Raw genomic sequence first — 21,052 nt, 5'->3', positions numbered from 1 at the left:
ATAACTTTCATGACTTCCCTGATCAAGATTTCTTTTTTAAAATCAAATGGCACATTTGCAATAGTGGAATTTGAACTGGGATCTCGAGAATATTAACTGGGATCTCAAGAATATTATCTGAGTCTTTGGAATTTGTATAAATTTTTTAAAACTTGGATTACATCTGTATCACTAAGCCATGACCTTCCTTGAGATAAAATGAATAGTAATCAGACACAGAAATTGCTGGAAAAACTCAGCAGGTCTGGTAGCATTGGTGGAGAAAGCAGATTTAACATTTTGAGTTAACCCCCCTCCAGAAGGGAAAAGTTCACTCTGCTTTCTTGTCACAGATGTTGCCGGACCTGCTTAATTTTCCCAGCAATTTCTGTTTTCGTTTCTGATTTCCAGCATTCACAGTTTTTTTAAAAAATAACAACAATTTGCTAGAACATATTATCTGGGTTAGAAGTTTGTTTTATGTAGCCTTTACTCAGGAGGTGAATGGATATTCTAGGCTGGTCAATCTAAAGGTCCCATGGTGTGTCATAAGAGGAGCAGTGATCTAGGCTAACATTCCTCCTTCAATTAACACCACCAAAAAACGGTTAACTGGGATTTTTCCTGCAACTTGTGGGAACTTCTGCACAAATTAGACTTAAAGTTTTTGAGAAATCCTGGGGATGAGAAAGATGTTAGTACTGATGGCTTGATCTTGAGTTCTGTGCACCCTTTAACAGCTCAGTAACAGTTCAGTATCCAATATTTTCATTGGCCAATTAAATAAACATACCATACAATGTAGGTCCAATTGGCCATGCTAAATTGCCCATAGTGTTAGGTGAAGGTGAAGGGGTAAATGTAGGGGAATGGGTCTGGGTGGGTTGTGCTTCGGCCAGTCAGTGTGGAATTGTTGGGCTGAAGGGCCTGTTTCCACACTGTAAATAATCTAATCTAAAAAAAAACTCCATGTTTAATTGTTTGCTATCATTCACAACTGGATGTGACAGGACTGCAAAGCTTAGATCTGATCCATTTGGTTGTGGAAATGTTTAACTATGTTTGTCACTTGATACTTACGCTACCTAGCATGCAAGAAGTCCTGTCTTGTCCCTTCACCAGGTTGAGTCCTCACTTTTTTAAGCATTTCTGGTGCTGCTCCTGCCATGCACTCCTGCACTATTCGTTGATCAGCATTGATTGTCTGGCTTGATGGTGATGGTAAAGTGGGGGATATTCAGGCCCATGAGGCTGTAGATTATATTAGAGTATGATTCAGCTGTTGATGGCCCACAGTGCTGCATGAGTTACTAGATCTGTTCAAAGTCCATCCCACTTAGAACAGCTAGAGTGCCACACAACGTGATGGGCAGTTGTCTCAATGTGAAAACAGGACTTTGCAAGGATTGTGCAGTCATTATTCTTACCGATACTGTCATGGGCAGATGCAACTACAGTGCTTTCTCCAAATGCTGCTCAACATAGAGGAGTAGTGAATCATTATCTGGGATGGTGTATGTCATTATTAGCAGGAGAGCATTCCTTGCTGATGATGCCATGAGACTTTCACGGAGTCCAGAGTCAGTGTTGAGGACCTCTAAGGCAACTTCATCTTGACTGTATGTCCATGCTGCCAGCTCTGCTGGGTTATTCTGGTGGTGGGGCATGACATACCCAGGGATGGTGTTTTGTTGCATAGGACTTCATGTGTAAGGTATGATTCTGAAAGTATGATGATGTTAGGTTGTTGCTTGATTCATCTTGTGAGAATGATATATTCCCCCGCTTTACTATTATCATCAAGGGATCAATTCTGGCTCAATGAAGAGTGCAAGACATCTTGCTAGGAGGCATGCCTAAAAATGAGGTGTCAACCTGGTGAAGCTATAAACAGCATAAGCAAGAAGTAATAGAGCCAAGCAATTCCAAAACCAACAGATCAGATCTAAGTTCTGCAGACCTGCTGCATTCATATCAATTATGTCAGGCTGTTGCTTGATTTGTCTGTGAGGCTGTTCTCCCCGTTTTGACACTGGTTCCTAGATGTTAGTAAGGATGACCTTGTCGAGTTCAACAGGACTTGGTTCACCATTGTTGTTCTGGTGCCTTAATCGGTGTCAGGTGGTCCATTTGGTTTCATTTTCTATTTCCTTTCTGGTGGTTCATTATAATTGAATGATTTGCCAGGCATTTCAGAAGGCAGTTAAGAGTTAACATCATTACTGTGGATCTGGAATTCCATATAAGCCTGACCAGGTAAGGACAGCAGTTTCCTTCCCTAAAGAATGTTAGTGAACCAGTAGGGTTTTTCTGACAGTGGACAGTGATTTCAAGGTGATCATTTTAATTCCAATAAAAAATTCATTTTTATTGAATTCAAATCCCACCATTTGCCGTGGTGAGATTTGAATCTGGGTCGTTGGGTTACTAGCCAGTACTACCAGGGGAAAGTGAGGACTGGAGATCAGAATCGAAAAATGTGGTGCTGAAAAAGCACAGCCAGTCAGGCAGCATCTGAGAAGCAGGAGAGTCAATATTTAGAGCATAAGCTGTTCAGGAGTGAGGGGTGACCCAAGGGGTCTGAGAGATAAATGGACAAGGGATTGGACTGGGGGGAAGCTAGCTAGAGATGTTATAGGTAGATAAAGATGGAGGTGAAGGTAATAGGTTGGAGAGGAGGGTGATCAGATAGGCAGGAAGGAAGATGGATAGGTAAGACGGTTCAAGAAAGTGGTGCCGAGTTGGAAGGTTGGTTCTGGGATAAGGTGGTGGGAGGGGAAATGAGAAAATTGGTGAAATCCACATTGATCCCGTGTGGTTGGAGGGTCCCAAGGCATTCTTCCTTCAGGTGTTGGGTGACTAGAGTTTGGTGGTGGAGGAGGCCCAGGGCTTGCATATCCTTGGAGTTGGAGAGGGAGTTAAGGTGTTCGGCTGGAGGGCGGTGGGGTTGTTTAGTGAGTGTGTCCCAGAGATGTTCTCTGAAATGTTCTGCAAATTGGCATCCTGTCTCCCCAATGCCAAGGATATCACATCGAGAGTAACTGACACACTAGGTGATACATGTGGAAGTACAGGTAAATTTCTGTCGGATGTTGAAGGATCTTTTGGGGCCCAACCTCACCATCAAACCAGCAGACAAGGAGTGCACAGAGGTAGTTTGGCACACCGATCTTTACACCGCTGAAGCCAGGCGCCAACTCGCGGACACCTCTTCCTACTGCCCCCTCAATCTCGACTTCACCTCCCAGACCATCCACAACCTCATCACTTCAGGGGATCACCCGCCAACAGCCTCCAACCTCATTGTTCAGGAACCCTGCATGGCCTGATTCTAATTCCTACAAAATTTAACAAACCTGGCTGCCCTGGTCGACCCATTGTTTTAGCTTGCTCCTGCCCCACTGAACTTATCTCTGCATATCTTGACACTATCCTGTCCCCCTTGGTCCAGGATCTCCACATACATTCAGACCACTTCCCACGCCTTCCAGCTCCTCTGTGACTTTCGTCTCCCTGGTCCACAATGCCTCATCTTCACTATGGACATCCAGTCCCTGTGCACATCCAACTTCCGTGATGAAGGCCTCCAAGCCTTCCGTTTCTTCCTCTCCTGCCGACCCAACCTGTACTCTTCCACTGACACACTCATTCGATTGGCTGAACTGGTTCTCACCCTCAACAATTCCTCCTTTGAATCCTTCCACTTCCTCCAGACCAAAGAGGTATCCATAGGCACCCACATGGGCCCCAGCTATGCCTGCCTCTTTGTCGGGTACGTGGAACAGTCCAATTTCTGCAGCTACATCGGCACCTTTTCCTCTGCTCACCCCAACCGCAAGTTCACCTGGACCATCTCTGACACCTCCCTCTCCTTCCTGGACCTCTCCGTCTCCATTTCTGGCGACCAACTCAACATGGACATTTACTTCAAAGTTACCTGGACTACACCACCTCCTACCCTGCCTCTTGTAAAAACACTATCCCTTATTCCCAATTCCTCTGCCTCCGCTGCATCAGCTCCCAGGAGGACCAATTACACTATAGAACATCCGAGATGGCTTCCTCCTTCAAAGACCACAATTTCCCCTCTCACGTGGTCGACAATGCCCTCCAGTGCATTTCTTCCACTTGCTGCACCTTCTCGCTTGAACCCCGACCCTCTAATCGCAATGACAGAAACCCTCTCGTTCTCACCTTCCACCCACCAACCTTTGGATGCATCGCATCATCCTGCACCATTTCTGTCACCTACATACAGAACCATCACGCGGGATATATTTCCCTCCCCACACCTATCTGCATTCCGGAGAGACCATTCCATCTGTGTCTTCCTTGTTAGGTCCACAACCACCACCAATCCACCCTCCATTCCTGACACCTTCCTCTGCCACCGCAAGAAGTCCAAAACTTACACACATGCACACGCCCCTCCCATCTCCGTCCAAGGCCCCAAAGGAGGTTTACCTGTACTTGCACATTGTGTCTGTTGCTCTTGATGTGGTCTCCTCTACATTGGGGAGACAGGACACCAACTTGCGGAATGTTTCAGAGAATGTCTCTGGGACACACACACTAAACGGCTCCACCACCTTGTGGCCGAACACTCCCCTCCCACTCCGCCAAGGACATCCAAGTCCAGGGCTGCCTCCACTGCTAAATGCTAGCCACCCGATGCATGGAGGAAGAACGTCTCATCTTCCGCCTTGGGACCCTCCAACCACATGGGATCATTGTGGATTTCATCACTATATCCCAGAACTAACCTTCCAACTCGGCACCGCCCTTTTGAACTGTCCTCCATGCCCATCTTCCTTCCCACCTATCTGTTCCACCCTCATCTCCGACCTATCACCTTCACCCCCACCTTCATCTACCTGTCGCATTCCCAGCTACCTTCTCCTTAGTCCCTCCCATTTATCTCAGCCCCCTAGGGCCACCCCCACATTCCTGATGAAGAGCTCATGCTCAAAATGTCGACACTCCTGCTCCTCAGATGTTGCCTGACTGGCTGTGCGTTTCCAGGACCACACTTTTTGACTAGCGACTATACCATGAAGCCATTGCCTCCACCGTAAGGAATAAGATTGGTCATTGTTAGGGTTGGTGGAGGTCATAGTGGTAGATATGAATGGCAGTTGCTCTCTAACTACTTGAAAAACAACTATTATGTAATGTGCAGATGGAGTCTGAATATCAAATTACTATATTAATGACATTAATAATCAACCTCCTTTTTTATTTCTTTATGTTATTATGATGTTATTTCTATTGCATGTATTTGCTCTGCACAACTGCAGTAATTGTGATTATCAATAGAGTGCCAAATAATTTTGGGAAGTTAATGTGTTAACTGCAATACCTATATTAACTCTTTTGTAAATCACTGATACAATACAGTTTGAGGACATTAAAATCCATTCCTCTTAAGCTTTGTCTTTTTTCATTTTCTCCATGTTCCCTTTCTGCAACTGGAGAAATGAGAAGGCTAACATGCTCCAAGACTTCTCTATCAATGTTAAACCTGAATAGCTGCGCTGGTATTCAATAGTAAAGTGGGTTAGTTCTATTTCTCTTATGTGCCAATCACATTGAGCAGCATTCCCAGAGCCAACCATTACTTTTCCCCTCCTCCCATTCCTATTCCTCTGAGGTTGCCCTGTTGATGCTGTAACTTGGTGCATTGGGTTGATGATTGACAGTATCTTGTCTCGAATGATGCAACATCTTAGCTCTCCTGGGTAGTCCTTTGTATTGCATGACTATAATGATATGATGGATTATAATTTCAAATTGAATGGTTAACTTTTTTTTATATAGGGTAACCTGTACATAAATAATGTGTACATTTAACATATTGAGGCTCAACTGATTTCCTTTGCCTTCTCCTTTCAGGTGCATCAGTGCTCGACCAGTAGAGGTAGGAATGGATGTCACTAGTCGATGTACACTTGGTGACCCCAACAAACTGCCCGAGGGAGTACCACAACCGGCCAGGATGCCATTTGTATCAGATAAACACCCTCGGCAGACTTTAGAAGTGATCAACCTCCTGAGGAAGCACCGGGAACTTTGTGATGTGGTGCTAGTTGTGGGTGCAAAAAAGATTTACGCACATCGAGTGATTCTATCAGCTTGCAGCCCCTATTTTCGAGCTATGTTCACAGGTGAGCTTGCAGAAAGCCGGCAGACAGAGGTGGTGATCCGTGACATCGATGAACGTGCCATGGAGTTGCTGATTGACTTTGCTTACACCTCTCAGATAACAGTAGAGGAGGGGAATGTGCAGACCTTGCTGCCGGCTGCCTGCCTCTTGCAGCTGGCTGAGATTCAGGAAGCGTGCTGTGAGTTTCTGAAGAGGCAACTTGATCCATCCAACTGCTTGGGAATCAGAGCTTTTGCGGACACCCATTCCTGTAGAGAGCTGCTGCGGATTGCTGACAAATTCACTCAGCATAACTTTCAAGAGGTGAGAGATTATGAAAAGAAACAGGGGCCTGTGATGCCAGTGTAATTAAACTTCAGCAATTTGAGCATTGGCCTTCATGGGGCTGCAGTAGTTCTATTAATCTAGATTTAATGATCACGTATTTATGATGCAACAAATGTAGATGTTATGTACTTGATGTTAGAATATTGAACTTGTACAGTTTGTTTTTTGCAGACTAACTGGGGCAGCACAGTGGCTCAGTGATTAGCACTGTTGCCTCACAGTGCCAGGGATCTGGGTTTGATTCCTGCTTCGGGCGACTGTCTGTGTGGAGTTTGCACATTCTCCCCGTGTCTACAGGTGTTCCAGATTCCCCCCACAATCTAAAGATGTGCAGGTCAGGTGAATTGGCCATGCCAAATTGCCCATAATGTTTAGTCAGGGGAAATGTAGAGTAATAGGGTAGGGGAATTGGTCTGGGTGGGTTACTCTTCAGAGGTTCGTTATGGACTTGTTGGGCCAAATGGCCTGTTTTCACACTGTAGGGAATCTAGTCTAAACTAATTTTTTTTTCAAAAAAGAAAATTGTTATTCCTTGGAAATTACTTGAATGTTACAGAATTAACATGAACTTTACCATGTGCTTATTGATTTATTCAACAATCTTTAGTGATAGTGAAGCTATGGGGAGGCAGTGGCCTAGTGGCAATTCAGTGGAGATGTAGGTTCAAAACTCAACATGGCATCTGGTGGAATTTGAACAAGATGAATGAATTTGGAATTAAGAGTTGGCAATAGTGACCATGAAGCTTTATTGATTGTAAAAATTCATCTGATTCATTAAAGTATTCATATGGAAAGAACCTGCTGCCCTTACCTAGTATGATTTGTCAGTGATTCTAGATTCACAGCAATGTGGTTTCCTCTAAATTGCCCTTTGAAATAGCCTAGCAAGACCTTCTGTTCTATCAGACTTCCACAGAATCATCAAAAGGAATGAAAATAAGAAATGAAGAATAAGGAATGAAACCTGACATCACTCTAGGCACTGTAAATGGCAACCGCAAAACTAGACCTGTTGATCCTATAATGTCCTCCTTACCAACGTTTAAGAGGGATACTATTAAATTTGAGAGGGTTCAGAAAAGATTTACCAAGATGTTTCCGTGAATGGTGGATTTGAATTATAAAAATAGGCCGATTGGGCTGGGATTTCTTTTTCACTGAAGCATAGGAGGATGACCTTATACTGGTTTATGAAGTCATGAGATGCAGGTAAGGTGAATAGCAAAGGTCTATTTCTTTGGGTAGGGGAGTTTAAAACAAGGGCCATATTTTTAAGGTGAGAGGAAAAAGATTTTAAAATGACATTGGGACAACTTTTTTACACAAAAAGTGGTTCGTGTGTGGAGTGAACTGCTCAAGAAAGTGATGGATGCTGGTGCAGTTACAATGGTTAAGAGACATTTTGATAGGTACATGAATAGAAAAGTTTTAGATGGTGAGCTTAGTTTGAGAACATGGTCAGCATGGACTAATCTGTATCCACACTGTATGCCTCCATGACTCTATTTGGGGATTGTGCCAAAATTGGAGGCCTTGACAAATCAAGCAACAGAGAGGTTACTGCAGGAGTGTTCAGCATCTATGCTGGAGCCTATGAAGCCTCATGGCATCAGGTCAAACATGCAAAGGAAACATCCTGTTGATTGTCAAAGGTTCAGAATGTACTCGAGATGGGGGACTTCAATACTCCATCACCAAGGCTGGCTTAGGATTTGGCCAACTCAGTTGTGGTATTACTATGACACAGCAAGACTGGGTCTGTGGCAAATGGTGAGGTAACCAACAAAAAGCCTAATTGACCTCCTCCTCATCATCCTCATCCTGTTGTTTAAACATCAGTCCATGATTGTGTTGATAGGAGTCACTGTCAAGCGGAGCTTGTGCAAAACATTTGCAGTTATTTTTGGTCAGAAACACCAAATGGATGATCCATATTGGCCCCCTCTTGAGGTCCTCAGCTCAACAGGTTCCAGACTTCAGCCAATTCAATTCATTCTACGTTGATATCATTAATTGCTGAAGGATAAGGATATAACTTTCTGGCAACAGTTCTGAAGATATGTGCTCCAGAAATTGCTGTTTCAGTACAGCTACAACACCGGCAGCTACCTGGGAATTTGGAAAATGCCCAGGTATATCCTTTTCAAAAAAAGGAAGATAAATTCAGTTCTATTCCCGTGGATCTATGCTATCATATTAGTCTACTCAGATTCATCAGCAGAGTGATGGAAGGTGTCGTAGATCGTCCTATGAAGCAGTACTTACTCATCATAGAGATGTACAGCACAGAAACAGACCCTTCGGTCCACCCCATAACCTGCTTAATGATAATCAGTTTAGGTTCTGCTCAGGCCACTTAATTCTGACCTCCACAGCGTTGATCCAAAAATGGACAAAAGACAACTGAATTTCAGAGGCATAGTGAGGTTGACTGCCCTTAACATCAAAGTAGCAATTGTCTGAGTGTGGTGTCAAGGAGCGACAGCAAACTGGAATCAGTGGGAATCCGAATACTCTCCATTGGTTTGAATTCTCCTGAGCACAGAAATTCCTTGGGGTAGTGTTCCAGGCCCAACCACCTTCTATTGCTACATCAGTGAACTTTCCTCCATCATGATAAGTTTAAAAACATTATTTGTAGAGTATAGGTTTACTGGTTGAACCAGCATTTATTTCCCATCCCTAGCTGCCCTCAAGAAGATGTAGTGAGCCGACTTCTTGAACTGCAGCAGTCTATTTGGTGTAGGTACATCCACAATGCTTTTAGGGAGCGAGTTGCAGGATTTTGACCAGTGACACCAAAGGAGCGACGATATATTTTGAAATCAGAATGATGAGTGGTTTGGAGGGGAATTTGTATCTGGTGGTGTTTCCATCTACTTGTTGCCCTTGGCCTTCTAAATAATAGTGGTCATGGAATAGGAAGATGTTGTGAAAAGAGTTTTGATGAATTTCTGTTGTGCACCTTATAGATTGTACACAGTTTCTACTGTGTATTGGTGGTTCATGGAATGGTATCAGTTAAATAGACTGCTTTATTCTGCTGGCTGTCAAGCATCTTGAGTATTGTTGGAACTGCATCCATCCAAGCAAGTAGGGCGCATTCCATCAGTCTCCTGACTTATGCCTCCTAGATGGTGGATAAACTTTGCAGACTTAGATGAGTTACTCACTACAGGACTCCTGGTTTCTTACTTGTTCTGTTGCCACCATATTTACGTGGGTTTTCCAGTTTAGGTTCTGCTTATGGTCACAATTCAGTCCTATTTGCAAACTAGGCATACTGGAGCAGTCCTTGTCCATGTGTAGCAAGACCTGGACAAAATAAAAAATGCTGTTAAGCGGGGAGAAGTAAAAATCCAAACAGTGTGAGGTTGCAGAACTCGAAGATGCAGAGGAATGAATGTGTATGAATCACAGGAGGCTAGTAGGCTACAGCAAGTAAACGAGAAAGCTATTAGAATGTTGCAAGGCAAATTGAATCGAGTAGAGAGGTAATGCCTCAGTTATACAGAGCTCTGGTGAGACCAGATCTTGTGCATGTAATGGACACTGTAGTTATGGAAGGATGTTAAAGGTTGAAAGCAGTTCAGAGAAGGTTTCCTAGAGTAATACTGGAAATAAGAGGATTGCCTTATGAGGAAATGCAAGACAGTATCCTGTGGAACTTAAGAAGAGTTGGAGGTGGCTTAATTGAAGCGTGTAAAATCCTGAGGGAATTTAGCCAAGTGATTAAGTTGGAGGAGAATTGAGAACCAGAGATCGTAAACCAGACCTGTAAAAGTAAGCGCCCTTTAAAACAGAGATAAGCAAATTTTTGTTCTTTCGAGGGTTAAAATGTTTGGAATTCCCTTCGTCAAAAGGCAATGGATGCAGACTTTTAACATATTTTTAAGGCAGAGCTGGATAGATCATTGGTTACTATGGGAATGAATGATTATTGGAGATTGTTTGGGCAGCATGGTGCATCAGTGGTTAGCACTACACTTCATAGCACCAGGAACCCAGGTTCAATTCCAACCTCTGGCGACAGTCTGTGTGGAGTTTGCACATTTTCCCCATATCTGCGTGGGTTTCCTCCAGGTGCTCCGGTTTCCTTCCCCTGTCCAAAGATGTGCAGTTTAGGTGAATTGACCATGCTAAATTGCCCAAAGTGTTAGGTGCATTAGTCAGAGGGAAGTGGGTCTGGGTGGGTTACTCTTTGGAGGGTCAGTATGGACAAAGGGTCTGTTTGCACACTGTAGGGAATCTAATCTAATCTAATATGGAGGAGTGCAGAGTTGAGGTTAAAATCAGAGCAGCTATGATCTTATTGAATGACCGAGCAGGCTCAAAGGGGCTGAGTGAACTAATCTTGTTCTTTGTTCAAATATTTGTGTGACAGTATTCAAGCTTGAGTTGATAAGGGGCAAATAACATTCATGCTACACAAATGCCATGCAATGACCATCTCCACCAAGAGACAATCTAACCATGCTCCCTTGACATCCAATAGCATTACCTTTAGTGCATCTACCAATACCAACACACTGGGATTACCATTAATCAGACACTGTACTAAACAAGTCATTTAAATACAATTGCTATAAAAGTAAGCCAGAGGCTGGGATATCTGTGGTAAGTCACATTCTGACTCTTCAAATCCTGTCTGCCATCTAGAAAGCTCAAGATAGGAACAAGTGCAACTGGACAACACAAAATACTCCACACTATCCATTAGCACACTTGATTGGCATCCCTTAACATTCACTCCTTTCACCATGTTGGAAAGTGACCGCATTGGGTACCATCTACTAGATAAGTTGCAGTAACTCACAATGAACAGCATCTTCAAAAGTTGTGTATCACCAAGAAGTACAAGAACAGATGTGCGAGAACATCACCACCTGCAGGGTCTCCTTCAAACCATATGCCAATCCTTTGCTGTTGTTGGGTTAAAATCACAGGAATCTGTTCCTAACAATGGTATGGGTGTACTCCCACAATTTGTGGAAAGATTTTTTTTAAAAGAACCGTCAGCTTGATCCTGATGAAGTGTATACATTTGTCTTTCCTGTCAGTTTCTTTCAAGGGAAGAATATATGTGTTCTTCATTAGTACTGTAAAAAGGGCAGGTAACTTACTTGAAATCTTTTACGAATGGTTCTGTCACTCCTGAATGCTACTCCACCACCCAATTTTTGCTGACTGGGAACTCAAGTGGGAAGATCTAGTTGTAACTTTCATTTTTTGTGATGCTGTCTGCTGGTGCTCCAAACTATTGTGTTCTTTTCTCATGCATGTTTCTATGATGCACTATTATTGACATGACTGTGTCCTTGATTTCCTATTGAATTTCCAGTCTTGGGTACATTTCATTTTGTCATTTTAAGGCAGTCATGGGTAAAGTCATATGATTTCTCTGGTCATCCAACATTCCCCATAACTACCAGCCTTGCCCTTCACCCTAACAAGGACATACTCACTTTGGACTCTCATTATCACATGTTTGAAGGCTTCCCATTTTTCAGTCATCCCTTCACCTGCGAACATCCGCCCCCCAATCAACTTCTGAAAGTTGTGGCTCATTACTGTCAAAATTGGCATTCCTCCAATTGAGAGCTTTATCTTTTAGATCTGGTCTATCCTTTTCCATTGCTGTTTTAAAACTAATAGAATTGTGTTCACTGGTCCCCCCAAAGTGCCCCCCACTGACATCTCAATCGCCTGCCCTGCCTTATTTTGTAAGAGTAAGTTCATCCACATATTGAACCAGTTTTTTGTCACACAACAAATCCCTCTTCATCCAAGCTCTTAACAGAATGGCAGTCCCAGTTTGGAAAGTTTAAGATCCCTTAATATAACCACCTTATTATTCTTTTAGATAACTGAGATCTCCTTACATATTAGAATGGCATGGTGACTCAGTGGTTAGCACTGCTGCCTCAGCGCCAGGATCCCAGGTTCGATTCCAGTCTCGAGCGACGTCTCTGTGGAGTTTGCACACTCTCCCCAAGTCTGTGTGGGTTTCCTCTGGGTGTTCCAGTTTCCTCCCACAATCCAAAGATGTGCAGGTTAGGGGTAAATTGGCCATGCTAAATTGCTCATAGTGTTCAGGGGTGCGCAGGTTAGTTGCATTGGTCAGGGGTAAATGTAGGGTAGGGGAATGGTCTGGGTGGGTTACTCTTAGGAGGGTTGGTGTGGACTTGTTGGGCCAAAGAGCCTGTTTCCACATTGTAGGGATTCTCTGATGACAATTGGAAGGTTTATAGTGCAATCCCTTTCTTATTTCTTAGTTCCACTCAAATAACTTCCCTGGATGTATTCCCAGGAAATATCCTCCCTCAGTACAACCATAATGTTATCCCTAATCAAACATGCGACTCCCCCTCCTCTCTTGGCCCCTGTTCTATCCTTCCTATACCTTGAAACATTAAGCTGCCAGTCCTGTCCATATCTCAGCTATATCTCTGTAATTGCTGTGATATCCCAGTCCCATGTTCCCAGCCATGCCCTGAGTTCATCTGCCTTATCTGTTAGGTCTCTTGCATTGAAATAAATGCAGTTTAATTTATCAGTCCTACCTCGTCCTCTGCTTTGTTCCTGCCTACCCTGTCTGTTTGACTTATTCTTTTTCCAATTGTACCAGTCTCGGACTGATCACTTTCCTCCCTATCTTCCTGGGATCCCCCCTTCCTCATTTAAATTCTTCTGAGCAGGTCTCACAAATTTCCCAGCCAGTATATTAGTCCACTTTCAATTCAGTTGCAGTCCGCCCTCCTTATGCAGGTCCCTTCTGGATGCAATTTGCCAACCTCCAGTCTTCCGGCACCTCACCTGTGACTATCGATGATACAAAAGAGGCCCAGCAGTCATTTCTCTAGCTTCCCACAGAGTTCTCGGGTAGACCTGATCAGGTCCTGGGTACATTTCATTTTGTCATTTTAAGGCAGTCATGGGTAAAGTCATATGATTTTCTGAATTGGGAAAGGAAATTAAAATCTATGACCCTCTGGCTTATTGGGTCCCTTTGAATAGTTGAGAAATAATTTCTTTAGTATAAAATATGACATATTATCTGGCTTTGTTGATTTGAGTAATGTTACAGCGAAACCTGAGAGACTGATTTGGAGACTAGTTCAAGGGAGCATGTGGTAGAAATCATTCAAATCCAATGAGCACCTGTTTTAGGATGCAAGGCATAGAAATACAAGGTTTATTAGAAATTACAAGCTGTCATATGAACCTGAATAACTTCTCTTTCTGTGCTGTTGATTTGAATTTGCGGAATGTGATCAAACTTTGAGATTACTTTGTGGGCGGCATGGTGGCACAGTGGTTAGCACTGCTGCCTCACAGCGCCGGAGACCCGGGTTCATTTCCCGCCTCAGGCGACTGACTGTGTGGAGTTTGCACGTTCTCCCCTTGTCTGCGTGGGTTTCCTCCAGGTGCTCCGTTTCTCCCACAGTCCAAAGATGTGCAGGTCAGGTGAATTGGCCATGCTAAATTGCCCGTAGTGTTAGGTAAGGGGTAAATGTAGGGGTATGGGTGGGTTGCGCTTTGGCGGGTTGGGCTGAATGGCCTGTTTCCACACTGTAATGTAATCTAATCTAATGTAACCTGATCTAATCTAATTACAGGGGTATTTGTGTACTTTAGGCTTCAGCAGTGTGAGCAAAATAGTTTGCAGCATTTGTTTTTTATCAAAAATACTGTTCCACTGCATACACAACACAGAAACAGGCTGTTTGGTCCAACTCATGCATGCCGACCAGATATCCTATATAAATCTAGTCACATTTGCCAGCATTTGGCCCGTATCCCTCTAAACCCTCCCTATTCATCTAGCCATCCAGATGCCTTTTAAATGTTGCAATTGTACCAGCCTCCACCATTTCCTCTGGCAGCTCATTCCATACATGCACCACCCTCTGTGTGAAAAGGTTGCCCCTTAGGTCCCTTTTAAATCTTTTCCCTCTCGCCTTAAACTAATGCTCTTTAGTTGTGGACTCCCCCACTCCGGGAGGAAAAGATCTTGTCTATTTACTCTATCCATGCCCCTTATGATTTTGTAAACTTCTATAAAGTCACCCTTCAGCCTCCGACACTCCAGGGAAAATCACCCCAGTCTATTCAGTCTCTCCCTGTACTCCAATTCTTAACCATGGCAACATCCATGTGAACCCTTTCTGAATCTGTTCAAGTTTCAGAACGTCCATCCTGTGACAGGGAGATCAGAATTGCGTGCAGTATTCTAAGGTGGCCAAACCAATGTCCTTAAAAGCCGCAACATGACCTCCCAACTCTTGCACTAAATGCACTGACCAATAAAGGCAAGCATACCAAATGCCACCTTCACCATCTTACGTACATGTGACTCTACCTTCAAGGAACTATGAAACTGGACTTTAAGGTCTCTTTTGTTCAGCCACACTCCCCAGGACCTTACCATTAAGTATATAAGTCTTGCCCTGATTTGCCTTTCCAAAATGCAGCACCTCACATTTATCTGAAATAAATTCCATCTGCCGTTCCTTGGCCCATTGGCCCAATTGATCAAGACCACGTAGTACTCTGACATAGCCTTCTTTGCTGTGCATTACACCTCCAATTTTGATGTCATCTGCAAACTTACTAACCAAAGCTCCGATGTTCACATCCAAATCATTCATATAAATGACGAAAAGCAATGGACCCAACACCGATCCTTGTTGCACAGCACTGGTCACAGGCCTCAGACGGAAAAGCAACCTTCCACTACCACCCTCTGTTTCTACCTTCAAGCCAATTGTGTATCCGAAAAGCTAGTTCTCACTGTATTCCATGTGACCTAACCTTGCTAACCAGTCTACCATGAGGAACCTTATTGCATGCCTTACTGAAGTCCAATAGACCAAGTAAACCACTTTGCTCTCGTCAATCCTCTTCATTATTTCTTCAAAAACTCAATCAACTTTTGCGTGCGCAAAACCATGTTGACTATCCCCAAACAGCCTGAGGGACATATAAATGCTGTCCCTCAGGATTCCTTCCAACAACTTGCCCACCACCAGTGTCAGGCTCACTGGTCTAAAGTTCCCTGGCTTTTCCTTACAGCATTTCTGAAATAGTGGCACCACATTAACCAATCTCCAGTCCTCTGGCATCTCACCTGTGATTATTGATGATACAAATATCTCAGCAAGGAGCCCAGCAATCCCTTCCCTAGCTTCCAACAGAGTTCTAGGGTACACCTGATCAAGTCCCGGGGATTCAACCACCTTTATATATTTTATGACAACTGTAATATGTAATATGGACATTTTTGAAGATGTTGCTATTTATTTCCCCACATTCTCTATCTTCCATATCCTTTTCCACAGTAAGACTGATGCAGAATACCTGTTTAGTATCCCTGCCATCTTCTGCAGTTCCACACATAAGGATCTTTAAGAAGCTCTACTCTCTCCCTAGTTACTCTTTAGTAATTCTAGGATCCTTAATGTGTTTGTAGGATCCTTTTCGGATTCTCCTTAACCCAATTTGCCAAAGTTACCTCATGTCACCTTTTTGCTCTCCTGATGCCCCTCTTAAGTGTACTGCTTCTTTTATACTCTTTTAGATAATCACTCGATTTCTGTTGTTTATACCTGGTCTGTACTTTCCTCTTGTTCTTGACCAAAACCTCCATTTCTCTGGTCATCCAACATTCCCCATAACTACCAGCCTTGCCCTTCACCCTAACAAGGACATACTCACTTTGGACTCTCATTATCACATGTTTGAAGGCTTCCCATTTTTCAGTCATCCCTTCACCTGCGAACATCCGCCCCCCAATCAACTTCTGAAAGTTGTGGCTCATTACTGTCAAAATTGGCATTCCTCCAATTGAGAGCTTTATCTTTTAGATCTGGTCTATCCTTTTCCATTGCTGTTTTAAAACTAATAGAATTGTGTTCACTGGTCCCCCCAAAGTGCCCCCCACTGACATCTCAATCGCCTGCCCTGCCTTATTTTGTAAGAGTAAGTTCATCCACATATTGAACCAGTTTTTTGTCACACAACAAATCCCTCTTCATCCAAGCTCTTAACAGAATGGCAGTCCCAGTTTGGAAAGTTTAAGATCCCTTAATATAACCACCTTATTATTCTTTTAGATAACTGAGATCTCCTTACATATTAGAATGGCATGGTGACTCAGTGGTTAGCACTGCTGCCTCAGCGCCAGGATCCCAGGTTCGATTCCAGTCTCGAGCGACGTCTCTGTGGAGTTTGCACACTCTCCCCAAGTCTGTGTGGGTTTCCTCTGGGTGTTCCAGTTTCCTCCCACAATCCAAAGATGTGCAGGTTAGGGGTAAATTGGCCATGCTAAATTGCTCATAGTGTTCAGGGGTGCGCAGGTTAGTTGCATTGGTCAGGGGTAAATGTAGGGTAGGGGAATGGTCTGGGTGGGTTACTCTTAGGAGGGTTGGTGTGGACTTGTTGGGCCAAAGAGCCTGTTTCCACATTGTAGGGATTCTCTGATGACAATTGGAAGGTTTATAGTGCAATCCCTTTCTTATTTCTTAGTTCCACTCAAATAACTTCCCTGGATGTATTCCCAGGAAATATCCTCCCTCAGTACAACCATAATGTTATCCCTAATCAAACATGCGACTCCCCCTCCTCTCTTGGCCCCTGTTCTATCCTTCCTATACCTTGAAACATTAAGCTGCCAGTCCTGTCCATATCTCAGCTATATCTCTGTAATTGCTGTGATATCCCAGTCCCATGTTCCCAGCCATGCCCTGAGTTCATCTGCCTTATCTGTTAGGTCTCTTGCATTGAAATAAATGCAGTTTAATTTATCAGTCCTACCTCGTCCTCTGCTTTGTTCCTGCCTACCCTGTCTGTTTGACTTATTCTTTTTCCAATTGTACCAGTCTCGGACTGATCACTTTCCTCCCTATCTTCCTGGGATCCCCCCTTCCTCATTTAAATTCTTCTGAGCAGGTCTCACAAATTTCCCAGCCAGTATATTAGTCCACTTTCAATTCAGTTGCAGTCCGCCCTCCTTATGCAGGTCCCTTCTGGATGCAATTTGCCAACCTCCAGTCTTCCGGCACCTCACCTGTGACTATCGATGATACAAAAGAGGCCCAGCAGTCATTTCTCTAGCTTCCCACAGAGTTCTCGGGTAGACCTGATCAGGTCCTGGGGATTTATCCACCTTTAACCGTTTCAAGACATCCAGCACTTCTCCTCTGTAATCTGGACATTTTGCAAGTTGTCACCATCTGTTTCCCTACAGTCTATATCTTCCATATACTTTTCCACAGTAAATACTGATGCAAAATATTCATTTAGCATCTCCCCCATTTTCTGTGGCTCCACACAAAGGCCGCCTTGCTGATCTTTGAGGGGCCCTATTCTCGCCCTAGTTACCCTTTTGTCCTTAATATATTTGTATAAATCCTTTGGATTCTCCTTAATCCTATTTGCCAAAAACTATCTCATGTCCCCTTTTTGCCCTCCTGATTTCCCTCTTAAGTATACTCCTACTTTCTTTATACTCTTCTAAGGATTCAATCGATCTATCCTGTCTATACCTGACATATATGCTTCCTTCTTTTTCTTAATCAAACCCTCAATTTCTTTAGTCATCCAGCATTCCCTATACCTACCAGCCTTCCCTTTCATCCTGACAGGAATATACTTTCTCTGGATTCTTGTTATCTCATTTCTGAAGGCTTCCCATTTTCCAGCCATCCCTTTACCTGCAAACATCTGCCTCCAATCAGCTTTTGAAAGTTCTTGCCTAATACAGTCAAAATTGGCCTTTCTCCAGTTTAGAACTTCAACTTTTAGATCTTGTCTATTGTTTGCAGATGACACCAAAATTGGAGGTGTAGTGGACAGCGAAGAGGGTTACCTCAGATTACAACAGGATCTGGACCAGATGGGCCAATGGGCTTAGAAGTGGCAGATGGAGTTTAATTAGATAAATGCGAGGTGCTGCATTTTGGGAAAGCAAATCATAGCAGGACTTATATACTTAATGGTAAATTCCTAGGGAGTGATGCTGAACAAAGAGACCTTGGAGTGCAGGTTCATAGCTCCTTGAAAGTGGAGTCGCAGGTAGATAGGATAGTGAAGAATGTATTTGGTATGCTTTCCTTTATTGGTCAGAACATTGAGTACAGGAGTTCGGAGGTCATGTTGCAGCTGTACAGGACATTGGTTGCCATTGTTGGAGTATTGCGTGCAGTTCTGGTCTCCTTCCTATCGGAAAGATGTTGTGAAACTTGAAAGGGTTCAGCAAAGATTTACAAGGATATTGCCAGGGTTGGAGGATCTGAGCTACAGGGAGAGGCTGAACAGGCTGGGGCTGTTTTCCCTGGAGCGTCGGAGGCTGAGGGGTGACCTTATAGAGGTTTACAAAATTGAGGGGCATGGATAGGATAAATAGACAAAGTCTTTTCCCTGGGGTTGGGGCGTCCATAACTAGAGGGCATAGGTTTAGGTGAGAGGGGAAAGATATAAGAAAGACCTAAGGGGCAACCTTTTCACGCGGAGGGTGGTATGTGTATGGAATGAGCTGCCAGAGGAAGTGGTGGGGGCTGGTACAATTGCAACATTTAAGAGACATTTAGATGGGTATATGAATAGGAAGGGTTTGGAGGGATATGCGCCGGGTGCTGGCAGGTGGGACTAGATTGGGTTGGGATATCTGGTCGACATGGACGAGTTGGACCAAAGGGTCTATTTCCATGCGTACATCTCTATGACTCTATGCTCACTGAGCTGGAAGGTTCATTTTCAGACGTTTCGTCACCATACTAGGTAACAACTTCAGTGAGCCCTCAGATGAAGCACCGCTGATGATTCCTGCTTTCTGTTTATATGTTTGGGTTTCTTTGGGTCAGTGATATCATTTCCTATGGTGATGTCATTTCTGTTCTTTTTCTCAGGGGGCAGTAAATAGGGTCGAAGTCAATGTGTTTGTTGATAGAGTTCCGGTTGGAATGCCACGCTTCCAGGAATTCTCATGCGTGTCTCTGTTTGGCTTGTTCTAGGATGGATATGTTGTCCTAGTCAAAGTGGTGTCCTTAGTTATCTGTTTGTAAGGATACTAGTGAGAGAGGGTCAAGTCATTTTGTGGCTAGTCGATGTTCATGTTTCCTGGTGGCTACTTTTGTGTCTGTTTGTCCAATGTAGCGTTTGTTACAGTTCTTGCACAGTATTTTTGTAAACAACATCAGTTTGCCTGTTTATATAGGGACTTTTAAGTTCATTAACTGCTGTTTTAGTGTGTTGGTGGGTTTGTGGGCTACCATGATGCCAAGGTGTCTGAGTAGTCTGGCAGTCATGTCCCTTCTACCATAGTAGCGATTCCAATGATCCAAAAATGTGAATCCTTCTCCTGCACCAGCTCCTCGACCATGCGTTCATCTGCTCTGTCCTCCTATTCCTACCCTCACTCGCACATGGCAGTGGGAGTATTCCGGATGTTACTACCTTTTGAGGATCTAATTTTGAAATTCCTACCTAATTTTCTGTAGTCTCACTCCAGAATCTCGTCCTTTTCACTTCCTGTGTTGTTAGCTCCAATGTGTACAACTACCTCCTACTGGTCCCGTTCCCCCTTGAGAAAATTCTGCACCCTCTCCAAGATATCTTTGATCCCGGCACCAGGAAAGCAACACACTATTCTGATGTCTTGCTGTCAGCCACAGATTCGTCTGTCTGTGCCTCTAACTAGGGAGCCCCATATCATTACCAGCTTGGAACCTGGTGTACCTTTGGTTACATTAGAGTGGTCCCGGTACCAGAAATATGGCTGTCTGTGTTACATTCCCCTGAGAGTCAGAGTGTGATACTATAAAGGCACAGCTGTTCAGGCAGCATCTGAGGAGTAGGAGAGTCGACGTTTTGAGTATAAACTCTTCATCAGGAATAGAGCCACATATTTTCCAAAACAGCATATTTGTTTGAAATGGAGATAGCCACAGGACACTCCTGCGTGACCTGCCTCCCTCTCCTACCTTTCCTGGAGGTCACCCACCTACCTGACTGTATCTTTGGTTTAACTCCTTGTCTGTAATTGCCATCCATCGCACTCCTGTAAGTTCCTCATTACCTTTATCTGCCATTCAACAGATCCGTGCGATCCAATAGGATTCTCAACCAAACACACCTCCTACACACATAATCTCCCACATCCAACAGGAAGAGCACATCACTCTACCGAAGGCTATTTTTGCACCTTAACAGTCCATAGACCCATAAAATAGTAGTCTTACTGGTCTTAAAAACACTGCTCCAGGCTGGCTTAGTACCTATGTTTTTATATTTTTAAAAGTTTAATCAAGAGACCAATCTCAATCATAATATAATCAAAAAAAACTCTATTATTATAGATTTACAAAAGAAAACCAGTAAGGTTACACTTTAAAATGATGCTTAGCTGCTCCCCTGCTGTGAACTCCCACACACAGGTTTCTCCAAGGTCAGCTGTGAATTTCGCTATTTGTTTATTTATTCTTATTACAAACTTTGGTGCTCAGAGTTACTTGAAAACAGACAACAAAGGCAGCAGCTGGATCAGACAGCAGTGTAGGCTTTTTTCTCTATTTGAATCAC

At 43.6% G+C, this 21,052-nt stretch overlaps 1 protein-coding gene across 2 annotated transcripts in view; it reads left to right on the top strand.

The window, feature by feature from the left end:
• klhl20 (kelch-like family member 20) overlaps positions 1-21,052 on the top strand; it is a 106,258-nt gene that overhangs the window by 33,794 nt on the left and 51,412 nt on the right. For both annotated transcript variants that reach the window (XM_043699960.2, XM_043699961.2), the window contains exon 2: positions 5,872-6,445. In XM_043699960.2, coding sequence (XP_043555895.1) covers positions 5,903-6,445 — 543 coding nt within the window. In that variant the 5' untranslated portion in view covers positions 5,872-5,902. The remainder of the gene's footprint in view (positions 1-5,871; positions 6,446-21,052) is intronic.

The sequence above is a fragment of the Chiloscyllium plagiosum genome, unplaced genomic scaffold (genome assembly GCF_037043375.1).
Source record: "Chiloscyllium plagiosum isolate Xiang-an unplaced genomic scaffold, Cpla_swu_hap1 HiC_scaffold_9, whole genome shotgun sequence".
Lineage (NCBI taxonomy): Eukaryota > Metazoa > Chordata > Chondrichthyes > Orectolobiformes > Hemiscylliidae > Chiloscyllium > Chiloscyllium plagiosum.
This window is presented reverse-complemented; position numbering and strand designations above follow the sequence as displayed.